Source organism: Triturus cristatus, chromosome 2_1 (genome assembly GCF_964204655.1).
Source record: "Triturus cristatus chromosome 2_1, aTriCri1.1, whole genome shotgun sequence".
NCBI classification, from domain to species: Eukaryota; Metazoa; Chordata; class Amphibia; order Caudata; family Salamandridae; genus Triturus; species Triturus cristatus.
The window spans coordinates 86212824-86235299 of record NC_140581.1 but is presented as its reverse complement, the minus strand read 5'-3'; the positions used below and the strand labels follow the sequence as shown (position 1 = coordinate 86235299).

Here is a 22476-nt window from a genome sequence, read left to right as displayed (position 1 = left end):
AATTTGAATGATTGTGGAACCCTAGTTTTCAAGGTATGTGGTCGCAAAGCAGAACATCTGGACCAAGTCAATGGTATTAGCCCCATGAGAACAATATCTGAACGCCCCTTTTTATAGGGACAATCAAAGAAGTGATACGCTATTGTTTCAACACATAATATCCGATATTTATTAGTGTATTAATGACATTTTTAGATCTTTAAGTTGCAGCAGGATACTAAATCTAGTTAATTGCCGGAGCCTGTTATACAGGTTTTTAAAAGAAAAAAAAAGATATTGCTGGTTCGTATCTATTTTTAAATTGTCATTTTTTTAAATGTATTATGATAAATTGAATAGTACAATAAACGTGTTACTTTCTCTAAAATAAAGTGTGGAGGGTGTCTGGTGTGCATGACCCTGGTGGTGACTTTGGAAATCTCTTGCCTATGGTTGCTGCCCCCAGCTCACCTATTATTGCTATATGAATGGTACATTCCTCACATCCCCATCAGTGACAGGAAACCCAGTCCTTGTCAAAGGCTGGATCAGAGATCACACTCTGAGCTTTAGGCAGTGGTATTCAATCTGCCCCCCCCCCATGCTCCCCCTCCATTGCAGACCCAAAGGGGTGTGCAGGGAGTTGCATGATTGCGATGAGGACATGGACTGAACCTTCCTCAGTTACTTCACCGGTGTCTCTGAAAAACAATTACATTTTACTCAGGTGTATGGCAAATTATATATTTTAAATGGAAAACTAAAACCCTATTGCAATGTTTTAAATGTTAATTAGGTCAGTGAGCGGAAATTAAGGGAGTCAATGAATGTTTCGAAGAATCATATTGACAATGCATACCGCGAGACTCCCCGAGCCCTTGAGACCATTTGGCAACCTGCCGTAGAGTATTTACTTGTTTTTGATATACTCGAATTATTGCATGAAAAATCAATGCAAAATATGGTTTTGGACTCCTCTCCCAACAGCCTCATTTCATTTCAACCTCTGGACACACTTGCAAATTTCCCTGCTGTGATATATATTTATTGTGATGAACACACAATCTTCAATGAATATCACCTTTTGTCTGTCCATGAGTACAGAGTTTGAACTTGCTGGCAATATATACAAATTATACACAATCATTGTAAGAAAATGTTACGGAATTTTAGGGCGCCAAAAACAAACAATTTTCCATGACTGGATGGGAGGCTTGGCATAAACAGTTTTAAGGCTACAGTGTTCTCTATTTTGGAACCCATGCTCACCTTGCCTTCAGGAGTAAGACGTGCTCACAATGCATTGTTAATCCCTCTGTACACAATACAGTTTTGTGTTGTTTTAACCCCGACTTTTCATATCTGCCTTCTTGTCTTTCTTCCACACAGGAGTAGTAGCAGACAACAAGTCCGTCTTCCGCTACACCAAGGACCAGCGTCCCACCTCTCTGCCCATTCAGCCCTTCGTGTTCCAGCACCACTTCAAGCAGATGCCCAAGGTGCACCCTCTGCACAGCCACTTTGCTTCCAGCCTGTCCCAGCTCTATAGTCTCTCCAGCCACCGAGCTGCCAGCGCCCAGAACTCCTCCGAATCACAGTCATCGACGTCGGCCACCTCGACGGGCTACTCTATAGCGGGAGCAGGTCCCGCACAGACCCTGTGCACAGCGTCCAAGCGATCGACGGATGGTCTTAGTTCCATTGGCGAGTGCAACACCAAAAAGTCAGTTCCGGAAACCACACGGCCATCCCCCTTGGGAAGCTACTCTCCTGTGCGGAACAATGTCCCGTTCTTTGAGAGTATGGACTCCTCCTCTGGCTCGCCGACACCTGAGAGAGCACAAGATTTCCACCCACCCAGAAGCCGGTCATGCCCTATGTCTGCAAACCTACTTTCTACAAGAGCCTCTCCCGCAAGGGGGGTCACCCTTCCTGGTGCCGCGCAAACTAGTCAACAGAGAAAAGATGAAGGCCCCTGTGACAAACAAATGCCTCTGGTGGCCCCTAAGAAGGATACAACAACAGAGCGGAACTCACAAGGCTCAAAGTGTGTCCTCCGCTCCAGCCCGCTCCCAGTGATGCCAACAGTAGGACGGGCCATGTGCACACCGGGCGGCCATCCCGAACCAGCAAGGGACAGCGAAGCAGATAGTGGAAAGAAAGCCGAAGAAACCAGCACGGCGCCACGCCACATACATGGTATGATTGAAGCTCACTAGATGCATCAGTATTGCAACGCTTGGCTAGCCGCGATATGTTTGAGGGTCTTACAGGGGATAACTGTCCTTCATCTAGAGATGATGGTTCAAGAAGGCATAGATTGATGTCACATTGATAAAGTGCAACACAGTGTCACCAGCAAGGCACGACAGCAGGAAAAGGCACATGAGGCGCATAATTAAGGCTCTCTGTTTTCCATTTTTACAGATAAATACAGGCAGAAAACCATTTATTTTCTTGTCTGTATTCATTTTTAAATGTGGATAAGAACGGAAATTGGGTGCTTTTTGAGTGATTCTAAATACACTTTCCCGTGACTGCCAGGCCAATAACTGGGTGGATTGATAGGTAAAGGGGGTGAAACCAGAAAATAATGTTAGTAAAGAGGCTTGAACAGCAGTAGCTATGCACAAGGCTGATACTGAAATGTGTATATTTTCATTAAGTGCATTGATTTCTCTTCTGTGGGTGTTCATATCCCTGAAACCTGGCAGGCATTCAAGCATGGCTGCATATTTAATGGTTAAGTAAAAGTGGAAATATACCAGTTTCTGCTTTACTTTTTTCACAAAAGCCATAATAAATATGGATAAATATAGATAAAGTTGACAAAAAGTAAATATGGATAAATACAGACTGAAATGACAAAACAATAAATACCAAAAAACCGGCAGCCCTACTCATAATAAAAAAAAGTGATCTTTAGTCGCAAGCGCTACCGATGAAAACTTTACATTGCACAAGGTTAGAGATTCTTCCAGAGCCTATTTAGTCTTAATTTGGATTGACACAACGCTTTTATGTATAGTACTGTTAAAAGCAAAACGAGCATTATTCGAAAGATTGGGAAATAAAAGCAAGGCTGCAACCACTAAAGAGGGCCGTCCTCCAGGTAAGGCCAGATTCAAGAGATGACCCTTCATGCATCTTTTTAATACTCTGTCAATCTTTAAAAAAAGAATCTCACTGAAACTGGCAAGTGGTACCAGAGGTTTGATCCCAACAGCACAGAAGACCTAAAGCAAGAAGCAGCACTAATAGAAAGGTAAATCACAGAGATAAAATTTAGGAAGAACCATAACACATTCAAAAACAAAACCCAAGTAAAGAAATTGAAAATAAGAAGCAAAAGGTAACCAGCACATTTGCAATAAATAGGGACTAACCTGAGCAGAAAGTCCAAGACCAAATAGAGTACGAAAAAAGGAGAAGTAAACTAATTGTAAGGGAAGTAAAGCGTCCTGAGGAAGAGCTACACGCAGTCAACAACGACTATCTAAAAAGAGACCAGAGAAATCTATGAATACAGCATTTCACAGCTGAGAAAGGACTGGATTCTCTTCACATTGTACAATTGAAAATGATGTATACAAGAGACCAGAGACATTTGTTTCTGGAAAGTTAAAATAGTCAAAAATTTACTTTTATAAGATTCAGAAATGGAGCTGCCAGATAGGAGGAAAGCCAGAAACATCATCTACTGTGTCAAAAGCAGCAGAGGGACCCAAGAGTAGCTTTGTAGAAGATAATATCTGATGACGAGACTAAAAAATGAAATTAGATCCTGCAAGTAATGCTGTATCCGTAGAGTGGCCTGGATGGAAACCAGGCTAAGGCTGGCGAAGTACGTTGTACACTGAAGGAAAGTAAGCCAGATGAACATGGACAGCGCTTTCCAGAATATGAAATAAAGAGGGTGGCAAGGAAACAGGCTGGTAATTAGAAAGAAGTGAGGACCTAAAGAAGATTGTTTTGTTTTTTACTGAAGGAAAGAGAGTGTCTGATTGGAATAAAGTAGAACAGATACATGGAGATATTGAAATGTTAAAAAAGTAGTAATAAGAGAAGCAAGAAGAGCTTCAGCAGAAACAAGCATCCGGGTCAGCCCAGGCCACGAGATAACAAATTCAGATTCAAAGAATGAGGCAAAATCAGAAACAAAGTGTGATAACAGTGACTCAACAGGAAAAGTGGGACAACATTGGAGGAAGAGAGCGAATAGCAGAGATGAAAAAGAGAGGCAGGAATCAAGTCATTTTAGAAGATATAATACGTAGAAAAGTCATTTGCAGAAACATTATAGGAAAGAGAAGGACCGAAAGGCGTGGAGCGAGTAGTTCATTTCATGTACATGTAAAACACAAGATTAGAGTGAAAGGAATTATGTTTCATAAAAGAAAGTGACCTTCCTTCGCACTTTTGAGATACTGACGATAAGAAATATAACAGTGAAGAAAAGAATGAAGCAGTGGAGACTCATGCTTGTGCCACTGACGTTTGATCCTGTGGACCAATGAATGCTGGGAAATAAGACCTGAAATAGCCAGTGTTGGGGTGGATCACAAATTGAGAATATAATCCCACGTGGTTTGATGAAGGCACAACATTATGGGCTTTTTTAGACTCCTGTGGGGCATAACAAGTGTTTAGAAGCTCACCCACACGTGGGTTTGACGACTCACACCGTAACACACTGCCATGTCTACCCTGCCTTTAGCCGTGGCATCCCCAGTGGGTGCCAACAACAGGACTGGGAATATGTGCAATACACAGCATCCAAGAAACAGCACTGCTTGCGCAGTGTCACAGCACTTAGTGTAATTGGAACTATTCCTGAGAAACCATGTGTTTAACTCTACTCTGTGCATCTGTCTAAACATGAATTAATCTTTTTCTCTCTTTCTCTGTCTCTTCCTGTGTGTCCCCCCTCCTCATGTGCAACTGTCTGATATCTGTCCTGTCTTGAAATATGCTAGCAAACCACCTTTCACCGCAGGCCTTAAAATGGCGGGAGTACAGGCGGAGGAACCCTCTGGGCCTGGAGCGCGTCTCGGGGTTAGCAGGGTTGGCGGGCAGTCTGGACAGGAAACAGCAGCAGGAGCCTAGAGGAAACAAGAGGAGCCTTATCTTTGACTTCCCCGGCAGCATCCATGCCGCTAACATTCACTCCCGGCTGAACGGTGGGCAAACACTTTCTGCCTTACAACGTATGCGCGTCTGCTGGCTTGTGCGCTCCCTGCCTTCCTTCTAACGTGCATTTGCTTCCAAGCATTCCTTCATCCCTGCTTGCTCTGTGGGCCTGTGCTCCCCCAAGCTTCTATTGCTGTTAACTGGCTGCTAATTCTACATCTGGGATTTTTCAAGACATACCTTATGCCATGGAGATTACACCTCATGCTAACAATATATACCACAATAATGATAACATCCCACATCTATGTTAATAAATACTACTTGCATGCCTAAAAGCCACCCAATGATGCTGCCTGCTAGTGTATCTGTCAGGCATGTCTCCTAGGCAACAGATCGCTTACCTACTGAGCGCCATGCACTCATGAACAAGTCCCATCTCCTCCCTGACGAGCCCAATCTCCTCAGGTAGAAGTCACATTGCCGATGGTCCTGGTAATTTTATATAGGAAAACAGTAATGAAATCAATTGGGAAATAACCTGCAAGATTCTGATTTTCTGTGCTGATTCCCATATGTTTTTCCTTGGTGTGGCAACCAGAGTCCTTGCCTGCTTATAATTTTGTTGGGCCGCTAATTTTTGTTAATGGTCTCATCAGAATTAACGGGCCTCCCATTAAGAGGACACAAGAGTTGAACTTGGTTCCAGAAGCTGCGTGTTCCATCCGCCCTTCCATAATAGCAGAACATGTCCCCTTATATTTATGATACTTTCTAACAATGTGCCCGTCCTCTAAACCAGCAGGACCAGTCTCTGAGAAGGTGAATATGACTAGCTGACCACACCGACCAGTAGGCTTGGCCAGCTCCCTGTTAATCTTACCTTTCCACTTGAGTACCTGGCCTTTTAATGGCCTTGTCCATCTTTTCAGTGATCTCCCCTTCCTACACGATAATGTCTCTGCTTCACTCATGTGGGCCATCTCTCTGATGATGATCATAGCATTGGTTCTGATTAATTCATCACTTTCATTAATAAGGTGTGGCATCTTCCTGTGATCTCACCCTTCAAATAAATTAGCACAAACTTTTCATTTAAGGGCTTTTCTTTCTGTCTGACAATATTTGCCAGCTTACAGACCATGCAGACCGCACCCGGCTAGCTGAGTCAACCTGCCAAAACACCATGAATGGGATCTTGTTAAGGGTTACCCTCGATATCTCGTCTTACTGATGATCCGGCGTCATTCTCTGATGACCATGGTCTTTTTACTCTTCTTCACCATCTCTTCAATGAGCAGGGTTGGTTAAATGATGGACATCATTAGTTGCCCTTTCTTACTGTACCTCTGGGCAATCAATTTGAGCTACTTGATTTTCTCACACATCATTATACCCATCTTCAACGTGAACCTAGGCTTTGAAATCGTCTTTTGTATTATTAATTTGCAAATCACCCTGAATATTCACCTGTTTATGTATTGCATTCAGACAGTTTCTTAGTGGTCCAATTTTGGCTGGTTTGGAAATTGAGATCCTGGGCAGTAATGTAATGTTTGTGCATGTTTCAGGACTCACAGTATTTGTACAAGTGGGACAATGTTTAAGTTCCAGAGGCAAACAATTCATAGGCAACATTTCACTAACACCTTTGAATATTTCACAACAGAGAAAAGCCGACTCTTCATATTGGGGCTTGATAAATTACAAACTCTGCGAGTCATTAACAAAGCAAATGTACCAGTACTTCATTTGTCTAAAAGAGGGAACTGATCAATGAGGGGGTATATTTCTTATACAACCAAGAGGAATTAAGATGACTTTAACCATATTAATCATAATTGTCAAGCTACAAATAAGGGACCAATTCAAAGCTTTTTTAACACTTTATTTTCCGTAAAATACTGATTCTGATTTAGTGTATCATTGGTTAAATTTTACCTTCAATGGATGTACTTGCAAAAATAATAACGTGTGTGAATGCTAAAGAGTACAAGTTAAACCATAAGTTATAAAAACCATACAGAAAACACTAATTAAGATAACATCCACATTTTGTTGCAAAAGTAAAGATTTTGATGAGCAAATCGTGTCCTTGGAGCTGAGAGTGTAAATGTCCATCCTCCCCAGGGTGCCATTGGCCTTCTCGCCGATGATCATATTTACAGATCACCGTGTTGGTTAAGTCTTGCCATCACATGTCACATATGTCACTTGTTCTCATGAACGATAGCCTTTGCTAAAGCCTGAGATTTGGGATCTCCATCATGTGTTTTTGGTTCTCATGAATGGGGTAGATTCCATCGTTGATGAGCTAGGCATCCCAATGACGAGCTTCTTCGAATGAGTGAATGAGTCATCTCACTGATGACCATGGCACCTATAATGATTGAATGAGGCCATTCTACTGATGAACGTCTTCTTTCAATAACTGAACTAAACCATCTGAATCCTTTGCATGTTGATCTGTTGAAATCGCAAGTCTGACAATCTTCAGTTTCTAATAAATGAACTAAGTCATTTTGTTGATGAGGTTGTTCTCGCTGACTGAGCTGTGCACACCCAGCTTGTGCTTTTAATGCATGATCTAGGCTTGTGCTTTTAATGAACGATCTAGGCTATTAATGAATGATCTAGGCTATTAATGAATGATCTAGGCTTGTGCTTTTAATGAATGATCTTGGCTATTTTACTGACCAGCTTTTCTTTACTTGATTGAGTCAGGCTGTATACCACTGAGTGCATGTATTCTTCTAAACTATGAGCTCAGTCACCTCACTGATGTGCATGTTCCTCAAATGATTGAACAGGGTAATCCCTCTCATGAGAGCGCTCATTGAATGAATAGGCCATTTGACAGATACGTTTCTTCTCCTGGCGAATGAGCATAGCTGACTTAAGACGTAAGGAATGAGCAGGTCATGTCATTTCTGGGTATGCTCTCCCAGTTTTGAGCTCAGCCATCCCACCAATGAGCTTGTGCTTCTCTAATGAATAATTTTGGCCTTCTCACTGACCTTCCTTTTCTTCTTAAGAATGAGATCAGTCAGCTCACTGATGAGAATGCTCTTTCAGTGATTGATCTGGGCCATCTCACTTTTTCCTGATGAATTTGTTTTTCTAATGAATGAGGCCAGCCGAGTGATTGAGGTTCTTTCTCTTCTGATGCTCAAGCTTGCTCATCTAGTTGATGAGTTTGTTCTTCTGAGTTCAGCCATCTTACTGAAGAGCTACATTTTTTATTGACTGGCCTTGACCCTCACCCTGAGGATATTGAGCAACACACTACAGTTGCCTCGTCTTGGAGAAGATTGGCATTCTCACTGAATGCCAGTTTCTGTAAGTGCCGGCATCTCGGGCATAGACTTGACTTTCTCTCCCGTGACACATCTCACGGAGGAGATTTCTCAAGGTGATGGGCTTCCACACAACGAGGTTGCTTGCTTAACTCGTTCACCAAATCCACTTTCTGCACAATAAGAAACTCCGCTTTTCAGCTATCATCAGGCTGTTTATGATAAGTAACACTTGTATTCCAGCATACCTGTTCACCATTGACTCTAATATGGTGTATCGTACCGTGAAGAACCCTTCTCACTATAAATGGTCTCACACATGAACATTGTCTTTGCAGTAATTAGCCCAGCCTTTGGACAGATGAGCTTGGCCTTCCGCACTAATGACTTCTGCTTCCAACTAACTTCCATGGCCCATCTCTTCTCCCAGCTTCCTTGCTCATGAGCCCGCCACCCACAATAAGTCTTGCTTGCTCGCTAGCCCGTTGATCCTTGTTTCTTCGCTGGCATGCCTTAACTAACTGAGAGTTTATAAGTGTGCGGTGTTAACTTAATTGCTTATCACTTTTAATATCTTGCACACTTTGGCCCCTTGCTTCCAAGCTCTGTCTCCTTGCTTATACAGTCCTTCTAACATACGATTATGACGAGGCCAGAACTTTATGAAGTACAGTTAGGTTCATGCAGTCAACATTGTAACGCTTTTATTACGAAACGTAGAGAGTATACTACTGAAACCTGTGCAACAACAACTATACTGGCTGCTTTTTCTGGCCATTGGGTGCACACCTATCAAACCTTTGTGAGCCAATAGATCCTTCAGATGTGTTCTTGTTTCTTTGCAGTTGCCTACCTCTAAAGCCCTATTTCTTTCTCGGTACTCCTTAAGGTAGGTTTAGCGCTTTAATATTTTGATGCATATAGTGAACCCATGTGTCATTTTACCTACGGACTCCGCAATTAATTAATTGATTCAGCTCTGATGGATAGGAAATATATTTTGGAACGTTTTTATTACTTAATTCGAATGGCCCTCAGGCATTATAATCTCTTGGTACACGAGGGCTAAAGTTCCTCTGTTTCTACATAAGCGTCAATGAACTGGTACTCTCATAAATAGGAAACCTACTGGAAAGTAATTCAGAACTAAAACATACAAGTTATCAATAACAACTCCCTTAGAGAAAGCTACCCAATTTCTCTCTAAGACTCTTTAAGTATTAAGGACTTGGGGCCCGATGTACGAATATTTTGTTCGCTAAAAGTGGTTGAAATTTACGCACCAACTTTTAGCTAATCCAGTGGTATTTTGTAAACCGACCTATGTGCTAATAGGTTGGATCGCAAAATACAGAATCGTGGTGGGTCGCAAGTCGACCTCATTCGTGCATATTAATGAGGTAGGTCAAAAACTACGAAACACTACAATTCGCTGCCATCACAGGGATTGTAGCCTACTGGGGTCAGCAGACCACCATGTCTGTGATTGCTTTTCAATAAATTAGTCATTTCTGATGCAGCCCATTTTCCTAAAAGAAATGGGATGCGTTTATTTAAAAAAAGGAAAAGGTTTCTAAACCTTTTTCTAAGATAAGCTGGTAAAGATATTTCGTACATCTGGCCCTTTGTTGGTTACATCAGATGTCAGACAATCTCAAATTTGAATGAAATAGCAATACATTAAAATGCATTTCTAAAAAAATAGGACTTTTTGAAACGTAATAGGAAATGACTACTGGCAAGTTGAGAGCTAACAAAAATGGTGCATATATGCCATAAGCAGGTGGAAAATAGTGCATTCCAAGATTCTTGTTCCACCCGTATACTATTTTGAAAAAATCTGACATTGTGACAGTAACAAATTAGAGTATTAGTTGAGGGCAGTAGAAGCTCCACTCAGACAACAACCACAATCCTTGTCAGGATGAACCACAAAAAGTCACACAATTAACCTGTGCTTAACCCTCTGGTAGCTTGGCACAGTGCATTCAGGTTTAACTTAGAGGCAATGTGTAACATATTTATGCAGTGCTGAAACAGTAATAAAGTGAAAATACAACACCAAAAAATCTAATAAATCAAATGACACCAAAACAACAAAAATCCAATAAATAGGAGAGATGATTTTTTAAAGTTAGAATTAGAAATAGTGCCAAAAACGACAATGTGCCATGCACAAGTATCTGTCGGTGCTAGACTAGGTCAAGGTCAAAAGTTAAGGCCACACGCAATTGATTGAGGTAGGATACTGGGATCATGTTTGTCCAGGTGGAAAGTTTACCTTTTGACTTAGAAACATTTATGGAGGAAAAGTGTTCATCAACGAGCCATCACCATGGCAAGCTGGATCCAAAGTGGGGTACAATAAAGGCAGGCTGCTGAAGAGCGGAGTCCTGGTGCGGTCATCTACAAAGGCGGTAAAGTTCAGACCGGGGAAATCCAGAGTCCATTCCCAGGAAGGCCTAGTAGTTGGTTGGGTTCAGCTCAGGATTGGTTTTTGTGAAGCCCTCTACGTTCGGTATTAAACGGTTTTTCTGGAAGTCACATCTCCTTTACATTTTGATATGTTATGTTAAAATCATTACTTAAGCGCACGTACACCGATTGGTTTCTTGGTGCTAGTATAGGAGTAGTTGAGCCCCCGAAGATCTATTCAAAGGCCTGGACATAGAGCCATGTCTTGAGAAGTCTCCTGAACACAGGTAAATCTGTGCAGGATCTGATTTCATGGGGAAGAGCATTCCAGAAGTGTGGGGCCAACACTGCGAACCTGCTGTCCCCTAGTCTCTTTTGTTTATAAAGCAGAGTGACCAGTAAATTCAAGTGTGCAGATCTCAGGTTATGTGTAGGTACATGTCTCTTGATTAGGTTAGAAATGAATTTTGGGCCCATGTCCTGTAGGGACTCAAAGATGAGCCACCCAATTTTAAAAGCGCAGCGTTGTGGTGTTAGGAGCCAGTGGAGCTGCCGGATAATGGGGGTGGAATGTTGTCTTCTTGGCTGATGGAAGATCAGTCTGGCAGCCTGGTTCTGCACCAGTAACCCGAGATATAGAGAGTTTGCGTAATCTAGATGGGAGATGACCAGGGCTAGGTGAACTTGCACCATTGCTTCTCTCGTAAGGAATCTACAGATTTTCCTAATCCTCCTTAACTGGAAAAATCCGGTAGAGACTGCTGTTTCGATCTGGGACTTCATGGATAAGTAACTGTTTATTGTGACCCCGAAGCTCTTCATTGATGGGGATGGAACTGGAGGACTGCCCAACTCCGTAGGCCTAAAGAGTGAGCTCCAGGGGTTCTGAATGCCGCCAGTCAAGATCAATTCAGTTTTGTCCGGATTTAGCTTCAGATGGCTGCTATTCATCCAGCTACTGATGTACAGCAAGGTAGCCTGAAAGTCAGAGATAGACTCAAGTGTGTTATTGATTGTGAATATAAGTTGTAAGTTGTCTGCATAGTTAAAGGTAATCACCTTACGCTCCCTTAAGGATCGGATCAAAGGGAGTAGATATAGATTAAACAAGTGCGGGGATAATAACGATCCCTGTGGCACTCCTCAATTGGTCATAACCTCAGGCGCGATAAAGTGAGACAGACAGACTGATTAAGATCAATCTTCCAGAATGGATGTGATCCAGTCAAAGGCTGGAACCTGGAGTCCTGCATCTCTGACACGGTCCACCAGGATTCCGTGGTCGACCGTGTCAAAAGCCCAGGGCCTGAGAGGTACCCTTATCAGCTTCCTTTCCTAATTCGGCCACAACCGACAGAATGACCAACTCCGTAGAGTGAGATGGATGAAATCCTACTTGATGGGGGTCAAGGAACTGAGATTGTTCGATGAATGAGCATAGGCATTTCGCTACATGAGATTCCAGTATTTAAGTCAGATAAGGAAGCAGAGATATGGGACAATAATTAAGTAGGACCAAGGGGTCGCCCCAGGTTTTTTCAGAAGGGGTACTACAGTAGCTTTTTTACAGGCTCTGGGGACACGGCCCTGCTTCAGCGATTCATTCAGAAGACAGAGGACGGGAGCAGGGTTAGCAGTGAACACTTCCTTGAGGATGTGTGGTGGATAGCTGTCGGGGGGAGAACCCGATTTAACCCTGCCCAAGAGTTCCAGGAAGGCTTCACTGCTAATCAGTGGAAATTGGTATAAGGAGTTCGTGTTTCTTGAGGCCGTAGGCAAGGCCTCATATGCAGGACTTACGACGATGCTGGTTTTAATCTTACCAATTTTGTCGATGAAGAAGGCGTTCAATGCGTTGCAAAGTGACTGGGATGGCACTGGTTTTATTGTGACACTATCAGGGTTGGATAACTCGTTGACAATTGAGAATATGTCTTTTGATTTGTTGGTAGAGTTAATAATCTTTGTGGAGAAGTGACCGACCTTAGTGATTTGGATCGCTTTGTTATAGTCCTTTAATTGAACCAGGTAGGAGGCTTTCTTATCGGGGAGTAGCTCCGTCTCCACCTTCTTTCTGATTGGCGCAAGGCCAATTTTTGAATTTTTAAGTTTTCAGGGAACCATCTCTGTGCCTCATGGCGCCATGCTACTCTAATTTTCCTGAGGGGGGCACGTTTATTACTAGCTGCAGTTAGCCAGTCTATCATAGCTTCTGCACTCAGGTCGAGTTCAACAGATGGCTGATCAGTAGAAGCTGTATCAGTCAATAATTTACAGAATGCATTAATGTTGACATTATTCAATTTCCTTGCCTTCAGGCCTCCTTTGGCTGAGGGTTTACTTGTGATTGCATCGGTAATCACAAATGTTTTAAAGAAATGGTCGGACCAGGTGCATGGGGACACTGTAAAATGAGATATTGCAAGAGTAGATGTCCAGATTTGATCTGAAATATGTCCCTTAATATGTGTTGGGAGTTTACATGCTGAATACTGGGGCAAAGTGGCAAGTTGGATTTGACCAGCGATTCAACGTCAGTCCTGGTCTCTCAGCGGTTCTTTGGAAAAAAGTTGCCCAAAAGATTTGAAGTTCCGTCTCTTGCAGTTTAGGGCAGGAGGAGTGCAGGAGTACACTCTAAGACCATCCAGTGTTCCAGTACCTGGGAGGTACCACTTGGGGTTTAGTACTCACTTCAACAGAGGCCAGCAGCACGGTTCAGAGGGAGAGAAGCTTCTTGTGTTCCTGTAGCTCAAACACTGAGTAACGTTTGTGGTCCTGGGTTCAAGACAAGCAGGCGCTGGCTTCCTTCAGGTTCTTCAGACAGCAGGGCAGTCCTTCTGATTCTTCACAAGTCTAGAAGAGGTTTGAAGAGACTTGTAGGAACGCACCTTTTATGACCAGTATCAGCCTGTGGTTGTGGGCGAGACTACAATCCTTTGTCCAACCTCTAGACCAGTCCTGGGCAGCGCCCCCCCACTAGATCTGGAGGCAGCCTGACTAGAAAGACAAAAGGGAGGCAGGTCTACGTGTGCGCTTCCAGGGTAGGCCTCTTCTGAAGCTCAGGAAAAGGCTGGACAGGGCATCTTGTCAAGGATGAAAACCCCCTCCTTACACCTAGAGCCCTTTGCCCACTGTCTGGGAGCAATACACAACTCACCACAGGGGAGCAATCAGCAGTCAGGTGACATTTTGACACTGGCAAAAAGGCTGTGTGCTTTTAGCAGAAAAATTCAACTTTCTAAAAGTGTCATCATAAAATATAGAATCTTACTTTACCCCCAAGTTAGATTTAAAATTACCATCAACACAAGTCCTTGAACCGTTTCTCTAGCGATTCACAGACTGAATTTAGAACGTATTAAATATAACAGTGTTAACCTATGAGAGCGCCAGCCTTATCACAGGGGCACATGACTTTGGAGGCTTTTCCCTCTCTGCACATGTTAAACATTATTTATACATGCCATACTTTTCAGTACCATGCACCCTTCCCTATGGGTCTTTAAGAGCTACCTTAGCAGATTTTTATGAGTATGAAAAAGGAAGGTTTGGGCCTGGCAAATTTTGCGTGGTCCAAATGGTAGTTTAAAATTGCACACCCATGCTGCATTGGCAAGCCTGAGACATGTTTTAAAGGGCTACTTTAGTGGGTGGAAAAATGTGTTCTGCAGTCCACTAATAGCATTTAATCTACTGCCCCTCTCCCTAGGTAGTACCATATACTAGGGTCATATAAGTAAATTAAATGTGCCAATTAGGTGTAAGCCAATTTTACCATGTTTGAAAAGAAGAGCACAAGCACGTTACCACTGGATAGCAGAGGTCTATTGCACAGAGTCCTACTGCCGACAAAATCAAGTTCAGCAACAGAAGACAAACATCTGGGGGAATACTACACAATGAATGTTTATTAATGTTTGATTAATGAAAATCATTACATATAATAAAAACAAATACCTTCCAATCCCCCCTCACTTGATTCAGAAACTCATTCTTATGACGTTTGCGACTCTATATTTGTACAACATGTAACCTCAGAGTCCTTAGTACTTTAGTATACGTGGTAGATCAGTCCTAATCAGAATCCATTTGATCATTTCCCTTGTTATACTTAATTCCCCTTGGAGTCCATGTTCCACCAAAATACAAGATTAAGATTGCAACGTTCCCTTATTGCAAATGAACCATCCTTATAACCATAATGACATGAATCGGCCCGAACATAAACATTAGATACCCATGGTTATGAAAAACGTTTCCCAAAGTATAAGCCACTTGAACATTTTATACTATTAGGTTAAAATATTTACCAAGATAAAAATTATGAAGAATTTTTTTTCCTTGCAGATATCTGTAAAATATGCAAAAGTATATTGATTAGTCAGACAGAATCTGTAAAATATTTAACAATATATCAGTTAGTCAGACCCCAAATAAATAAAAACAACTTTACAAAGTATGAAGATAAGAGCAAACATTTTTGCATTGCTGATATCTTTACAGGTAAAAGGGTATATAGAATAGTCAGAGTGACATCTGTAACGTTTGTTCAAAATATTAATAAGTCAGGCCACGGAGTAAAATTTGGTAAATTGACACTTTAACGGAGTGCCCAGGGATTTGAAGCAGGCTAAAACTGCTTGTCTGCATGATCGTATGCCCTGGATTTTTAAAAGGCATGCTTAAGAGAACCCTCCTTTCATTAAAAGTTTAGGGCAAATACATAAAAGGTGGAGCAACTCTTCGACTCCTATCCCACATACAAGACAGGAATTTGTGACCGCATTCCGAAGCCAAGGTAGAGTGTGCAGCTGTGCAGGTAGATGGCCAAATCGGAACCCCATAAATGTCCTCTTCAAGTGATGGATCCAGACCGTAGATAAATAGCTCTGTGGTTTGAGGGTTTTATAGTCAATTAAAGTCATTCAGCCATGTGCCCTTATTGATAGTAAATCTTTATCCTTCATTGCTGATTGCACCTTGTTAAGATATTTCTATTTTTTTAAAGACTGCAGGTGCGATGCTAAGACCCCATAGTGTTTATCTCCAAGAGTGACCATACTCCAAGAGTAGTAATCACAGATTCTAGATAAAGCAGAGCAGGAGAACTTTCATTTCTGGAGAGCTCTAACCATAAGGTTTTGCTTGATGTGTCATCAGACAAGGCTCTTAGTTAGTGCCGCGATTTAAGATAAGCCCCATTCTTTCAATTGACTGATTTGCCAGCCCAAATTCTAAACAGATTTGGTCTGGGGGTCGGAGTTGACTGGTAGCCTATAGATTTTTTAAATTGACTATGTGAAGAAAAGCTGCATCTCGCCATGGAGTGCTTCACTGCCATATGTTAACATTGGTAATGATTTGACAGTGATAACCTCAAACAAAGGTTAAAGGCTGGAGCCGGTAGTAAAGAACTACTTTTCCATCTTATTTCCTTCGTACATGTGGAAGAATCGTTCCTATATCGTCAAATAAAACACCTAGATATTTTTTTTTCCAGAGTTTTATATATCGCGAACTTGACCCGAAGATATCAGAGTGCTTTACATAGCACCAGTTGCGTTACACAAGGACACATTCATTTTTGTTAGGCACGGGGAGTTTAAGTGATTTACCCAGAATCACAGTACGTTGAGCGTCATTGCCGAGACTCGAACCCGGTTCCCCAGATTTGAGATCAACCACCCTAGCCGTTAGACCACATCCTCTCCCCAATATTTGTATTCCTTGGCATAGTCCTGCTGCTGGTTACATAGGCATTCAGTACAATTGTGCCGCCTGCGGTTACTTATGTTCATGACATTATTGTTTTACGACTAAAAGTCACCTAACATTCGACATCTTCTTTGCCAACTTACCTTAGCCATTTTCATGATCAGAATGAACTCAATTTAGCCATCTGTACCGTCACCTAACTTTAGCAACCTTCATGATCAATAAACCATAGATATGTCCTTCATCAATTGGCTTTAGTTATCTTTGTCATCACCTAACGTTAGTCATATCCTTCTCCATCATTAACTTCCCTTCGCTATCACCATTATCAACTAACTCCAGGCATCTCCATGGTCAACCAACCATAGCCATCTCCATGATCAAATCATTTATCAATCTCCATGGTGAACGTGCCCTAGACATCACCATCCTCACCGAATGTGAGTCATATCAATAATGGACTGACGTAAGTCATTTCCAGGAATGTTTTCCAGGAACCATATTTTGCAATTTTTCCATGAGCAGAGTTCTCTCTTGAGGTTGCACACTGTGGACTACGCAATTCTTCCTTCGTTACATAATCCCAAGCAGAAGAAATAACCAGGCACAGTTTTCCATCCTATGAGCCGGATCTGCTTACTGAAGACTAAGCTATGTTGGGTATTATATATGACCATCACAAGTCATAATTCCTGGCCCCATTCTAAAACACCCTGCCTACAGTTGTGAATGGTAACCTAAAATCATATTTCTGTTTGAGGATTTTCTATTGCATAAGATTGACCAAACAATTTTTCAAGAAGAATTTAGAAATTTCTGGGGTTGTTTTTTTTAGCTGTGATGCAATAAAAAATCAGTGAAATCACGCCTTAGAACCTCACAGCACACTGTCTCACAATGATTGTCAATGCACTCATGTTTGTCTGAGTGGACTCATTGTCTGTTGCATTACTTATCCTGGTGTGTCATGTATGTATGTATAGCATATTTATAAAGCGCTCCAATCACCCAACGGGCATCCCGGCGCTGTGATCCGACTAAACCTGTAAAAAAGTCATGCACCCCAATTGATGATGATGTTCAGCAGAGCCGTCCTGATACCTGAAAGGATCTGCTCCCTCCTGATGTCTGCTTCTCCTGGCTCCGCAGGGCACTCTGTGAGACATCTCCAGATCAACTACAGCGACTTCTTCCCCGATTACTTCTCAGTGGCGGAGAAGCCTCCGGCGGAGTTCTGTCTGTCGCCCGACAGCACCGCGGAATCCGTCTCCATCGACATGTTACAGAAGAAAGGTAAAGTTGTCTCTTTACCCTGTTCAAAGTATGACCCCCCCAAAAGATTTACACTTGAGCAATGCAAGTCTAAGACGCACATTACAGTTAATCAAATATAAAGCATTAATATGCTGAAGATACATGAAGGATGCACCCATACAGTCAAGCATGCCTAAAGGGTCTTTAAAAGTGGGATTTGATGTTTACAATCTATTAATCCAACGCTTCCTGTAAACAGACTTATGCTAAAGCTCATAGACCAGGAAATGGTGTGCGTCTATTGACAACATCTTTGAAATCAGAAAACCCATTCATTCATGTAAAATATAACAGCTTTTCATCAAAATGGGTGATTATTTCAGGGGCTGCATTTGTTTCTGGTCTGTTCAGATTAAATGTAGAAATGACCCCCTTCAACTATGATCTGTGATTCGTGTTTGTCCATCAAGAGACTGTTTCCCCTGGCTGCTCTTGCAACGCTGAGTGACCTTTCTTCCTGTCTCTCCCTCTGTTTTGATGACTTTGATCAATGCATAAAGATTTCTCAGTGAGGTCAAAATGCAGGCATAAGTGACATATTCACGGAGAAATCTTGGTTAATCAGACACATTGTGATTTGATTAAGATATTACACAGTGTCATTGGGGGTGGTAGAACCCACATGCTCCTAACGCCAACCATTTCATACAATTTATTAATATTAAAAAAAGCTTACGTACTGAGTAATGGCTTTAAAGAGAAAGGTAGAGTAGGGCACTTGAGGATGAGCAGGGAGATCAGGATATTGCATGCTTGGGTGTCAATAACAGAGAAGCTTTGTGAATGTCTCACCACTGGGTCAACAGGTGTGACTAAAGTAAGTAGTAAGGCTAGAGAAGGAAAACACGGGTTCCTGCGATGAGAGGCACGTAGGGAGAGAGCGGTGAGTGGAAATGGGATAATCATGCAGGAAGCGCATGAAAGGAAGGAGCAGGAAAGAGGAGGGCTTTGGCTGTAGCTGGTAATAAGGTAAAAACTAAAAGAGTGACAGAAATAACTTCATTGAAGAAACACAAAAAAGACAAAGATGCAAACATCTGAGAATTACCAACACAAAAGTGACAAGCTGGATGATTGAAGGACAGAGAGAAATATAAACGGAGGTTTGGAGAGGGTTAAGTAAATATCTATGTGGAACTCCTGAAAAGAAGGGAAAGGCGTTTTTTCCCCACCTAGGGCAGAGTAAAGTGAAACCCCGATGCACCATTACCACCGATGTACCCAAGAATAACCTGATGTGTTTTAGAGAGGAAACATCCTTCACCACGCAGGCAGAACTACGTCCTGCCTTTACTTCACAGTCACTACCCCGAAAGCGCAGTTACCACACATTCCTTTACCATGCAAGTCGTCACAATAACGTTGTTGTAATGGTGTTGGATTTTAAGTCCAACACCTTGTCTACTGATACACTGACTGGAGTTGGAATAGTAATTTATACTATTCCAAATTTCGGCGCCCCCTAAGGTAAGTCGTTGTAATGACTTGCGTGGTAAAGGAGTGCATGGTAACGTCGCAGTCGGGGTAGTGACTGCGGAGTAAAGGCATGTGTGTGAAATGCATGCGGGTTTCCATCAAACATCTGCTTTAGTGCAGTGGTTCTTAACCTTTTGAGTGCTGGGGAACCCCACTTAATGATTACTGGGCTCCAGGGACTCCCTCAGAATAATTATTGGAATCTGAGAACCCTGGCCGAAGCAATTTTGATGATTTGAACTTCAAAACAATTTACATACATATGGACGCAAGCATTCATCAAACAAATACACAAATGTGGAAATATTTTATTTAATTCACAAACAGATATACATTTGTTTTTAACTTTAGCTATAATGGGAAGTTTGGAACAATTGAGGCCACCCATCGTTCAAACTATATTCTGTTTGATACGTTTCCACTGCTTCCACGAATCAATAAGAGGAAATCAACTTATTTTTAAACTCCAATTTCAAATTTCTTCACTTTTACAGAACATTTAAAATTTAGCAATTTTACACTTTTGTAAAATGTATTTACACCTTATTAATCTGTTAATATTATTTAATTTTCTAAGAAGTCACAGACCTCAACAGCAGGGTAAAAACCATGTTTTAGAGAGAATATGTTCAAGTTCTTTTGAAATACAAAAAAGTCTGTTTATCCTTCAGGTCTGGTGAAAGCGATTAACACCGCTGTGGACCTGATAGTCGCGCACTTTGGAACAAGTCGAGATCCTGGGGTGAAGGTAATGTATGGACTTCATAGATGGACCATTGAGGGCATGTTTATGTATATTGTTGAGTGCTGTGTGACTGACAAGCAACATAAAAAAGAATGCAGCTTCTTTGCTTCAATGTAATGAAATATTTTCAGTTTACTCTGGCCCCTATGGATAATGCATGCTTTACCTGAGCAGTCAGCACGGCTGCTGAGAGCTGCTGTTTGCTGATAGCTGGTGTTTGCTGATAGCTGCTGTTTGCTGATAGCTGCTGTTTGCTGGAGGCTGTGAACACTCCATCAAATAGGCCCAGTGCTTCTGGTGGTTGTTTCTAGCCTGCATGAACAACTGAGGTACTTTAAAAGGACTGATTTTTTATTGTTTTTCTGAGATTTTGGTGCTAAACTCTGTAGTGCAAATGTTGCCACAGATGCCCGTTCTGTCCTAAAGCCGTTATGAGCTATGGCTGTGAAGACTGGTGTTAACATATGGACAAAGAGGCTCAGGTTACTGAACAACAATCCAAGGCTGGGCCGTCATCCCTATGCCTGTAGATGGATTGATCTGCGCTGACTTTGTTTAATGGTAGGTGTAGATCCAAGGATGCCTGACATTCTGATTTCACCGCGAAACTAGAACATTCCACTTGTACGGCACCCACTGATCGTAAGAACCACTGGGTACAGTATTTTTCAGGTGCAGTATTAACACACTGTTCCAGCATTTAAACTTCTCACTGGGCGATAAAATATGAATTCCACATGTTTCCGCCCATTCCAAGGTGCACAAACCTGGTATGTGGTGGATTTGACCAAACAATTTAAACCAGGCTTGGCATGGCCAAAACGGTGCGAGCAAAAAGCACAAGTTACAGATCTGAAATTCACTCTAACCAGAGCACGAGAGCTCGTATTTTATCTGCTGGGCTTCTCGTGAAGAGTCCCTAAAATACCCTACACACGACATTCTGTGGCCAACCTTAACCGGACATTCTTACAAAGCAAAGTAGGCCAGTATAGGGCACGGCGATGCTTTGCCACGGGAGTCCTCTGATGAGGGTGCCCCAAGACGACAATTTAGTATTGCACCAATGTTGCATGAATCCTGGACTACCCAACAATTGAATGGGGTGAGGGCTAGGGGCAGCCAAGATACACAAACCACCCTTATCTCACCTTCTCTAACGCCTATGAAACCCTCCCTTGGCTTGGTTAATTCCATTCTTGATCATGGTTTCCCACCTTGTTGACTAAACTGTGCCCATTAGCAGCCACCTCCTAGTGGCTATACTAGCAGTACACTTCACATTTTGTTTAGTAGATTGCTCAGTTCTCTTTGGCACTGAATTCCTGGACATAGTCAACCGCTTCAGTCTTACAAGTCCAATGTCAGTGTTCCGATACCTTCTTCAAAGAAGACAAAGAGACAAGACAACACCTTCCTTCCAACCCAAGTCCTGTCTGCTGATCCAAAGCCTTCCCATTTCCCATCAGGCTCCCAACACCCACAGCATAAATATTTATCTATGTGTCATAGCAATAAAGCCTAGTTCTGTGTGGGATCAAAAGCCCTCAAAGACCTTGAGTCCTGTATGTGCCAAAACAGCTTTAAATGTAAAAGATTCAAAGACAAGTTAGGTTCAGAGACTGCCCCACCCCCTCAATCAAGTAAAAGAGTTTTCCCTGTCCGCCTTCTTCAGAGACCAGCCAATGTTAGGAGTAATTTGGAAATGAGTCAATGAGTAATTTGGGATGTAGACTTCCGTCTATACATCCACATAGGACGAGTAGTGTAAACAGCCCTATACTGTGTAATGGTCCTATCGAGTCAAAAGAACGGGATTCCACAGAGCCCAAAAGGCTGGAGAGTGGCTCATATTGAGTCTATGGAGAGTGGCTCATATCGAGTCTATGGAGAGTGGCTCATATCGAGTCTATGGAGAGTGGCTCATATCGAGTCTATGGAGAGTGGCTCATATCGAGTCTATGGAGAGTGGCTCATATCGAGTCTATGGAGAGTGGCTCATATCGAGTCTATGGAGAGTGGCTCATATTGAGTCTAAAACACTCTTACCAACCATTTGAGGAGCCTCCATCCAGCGCTGTGGCTTTGTCAGTTTTACTGGGGAAGTGAGGGGCGGGGGGGGGGGGCAGATTTCATAACAGTCACACTGGAGCATCTTGTTAAACTTAAAACACATTATATAAGAAGCAGGACACGAGGTGGGCTTAGCAAGGAGTGGCAAGAGAGAGAGTGCGCATTGTTAGGGGTAGTTAAACAGAATATTTTTCAAAGTAATCAACATTTTTAAGGCCTTCAAAGCATAGAGGAGAGAGAGTGTGTGTTTTTGTCAGTCTGGGCATGTACCCATCCTAGGTAAAATCCGACACTTCACATTACCCGACGCACTTTTTTATGTAACTATTTACT

At 42.2% G+C, this 22476-nt stretch overlaps 1 protein-coding gene across 10 annotated transcripts in view; it reads left to right on the top strand.

Annotated features, from left to right (window-relative positions):
• Positions 1-22476, top strand: part of RUSC2 (RUN and SH3 domain containing 2) — a 352089-nt gene that overhangs the window by 257434 nt on the left and 72179 nt on the right. For 6 of the 10 annotated variants that reach the window (XM_085628114.1, XM_085628113.1, XM_085628112.1 and 3 more), the window contains exons 3-6: positions 1369-2178; positions 4956-5159; positions 17685-17828; positions 19997-20073. In XM_085628114.1, the coding sequence (XP_085484240.1) occupies positions 1369-2178; positions 4956-5159; positions 17685-17828; positions 19997-20073 (1235 nt within the window). The remainder of the gene's footprint in view (positions 1-1368; positions 2179-4955; positions 5160-17684; positions 17829-19996; positions 20074-22476) is intronic. The other 4 variants (XM_085628122.1, XM_085628119.1, XM_085628121.1 and 1 more) reach the window with 1 other exon arrangement.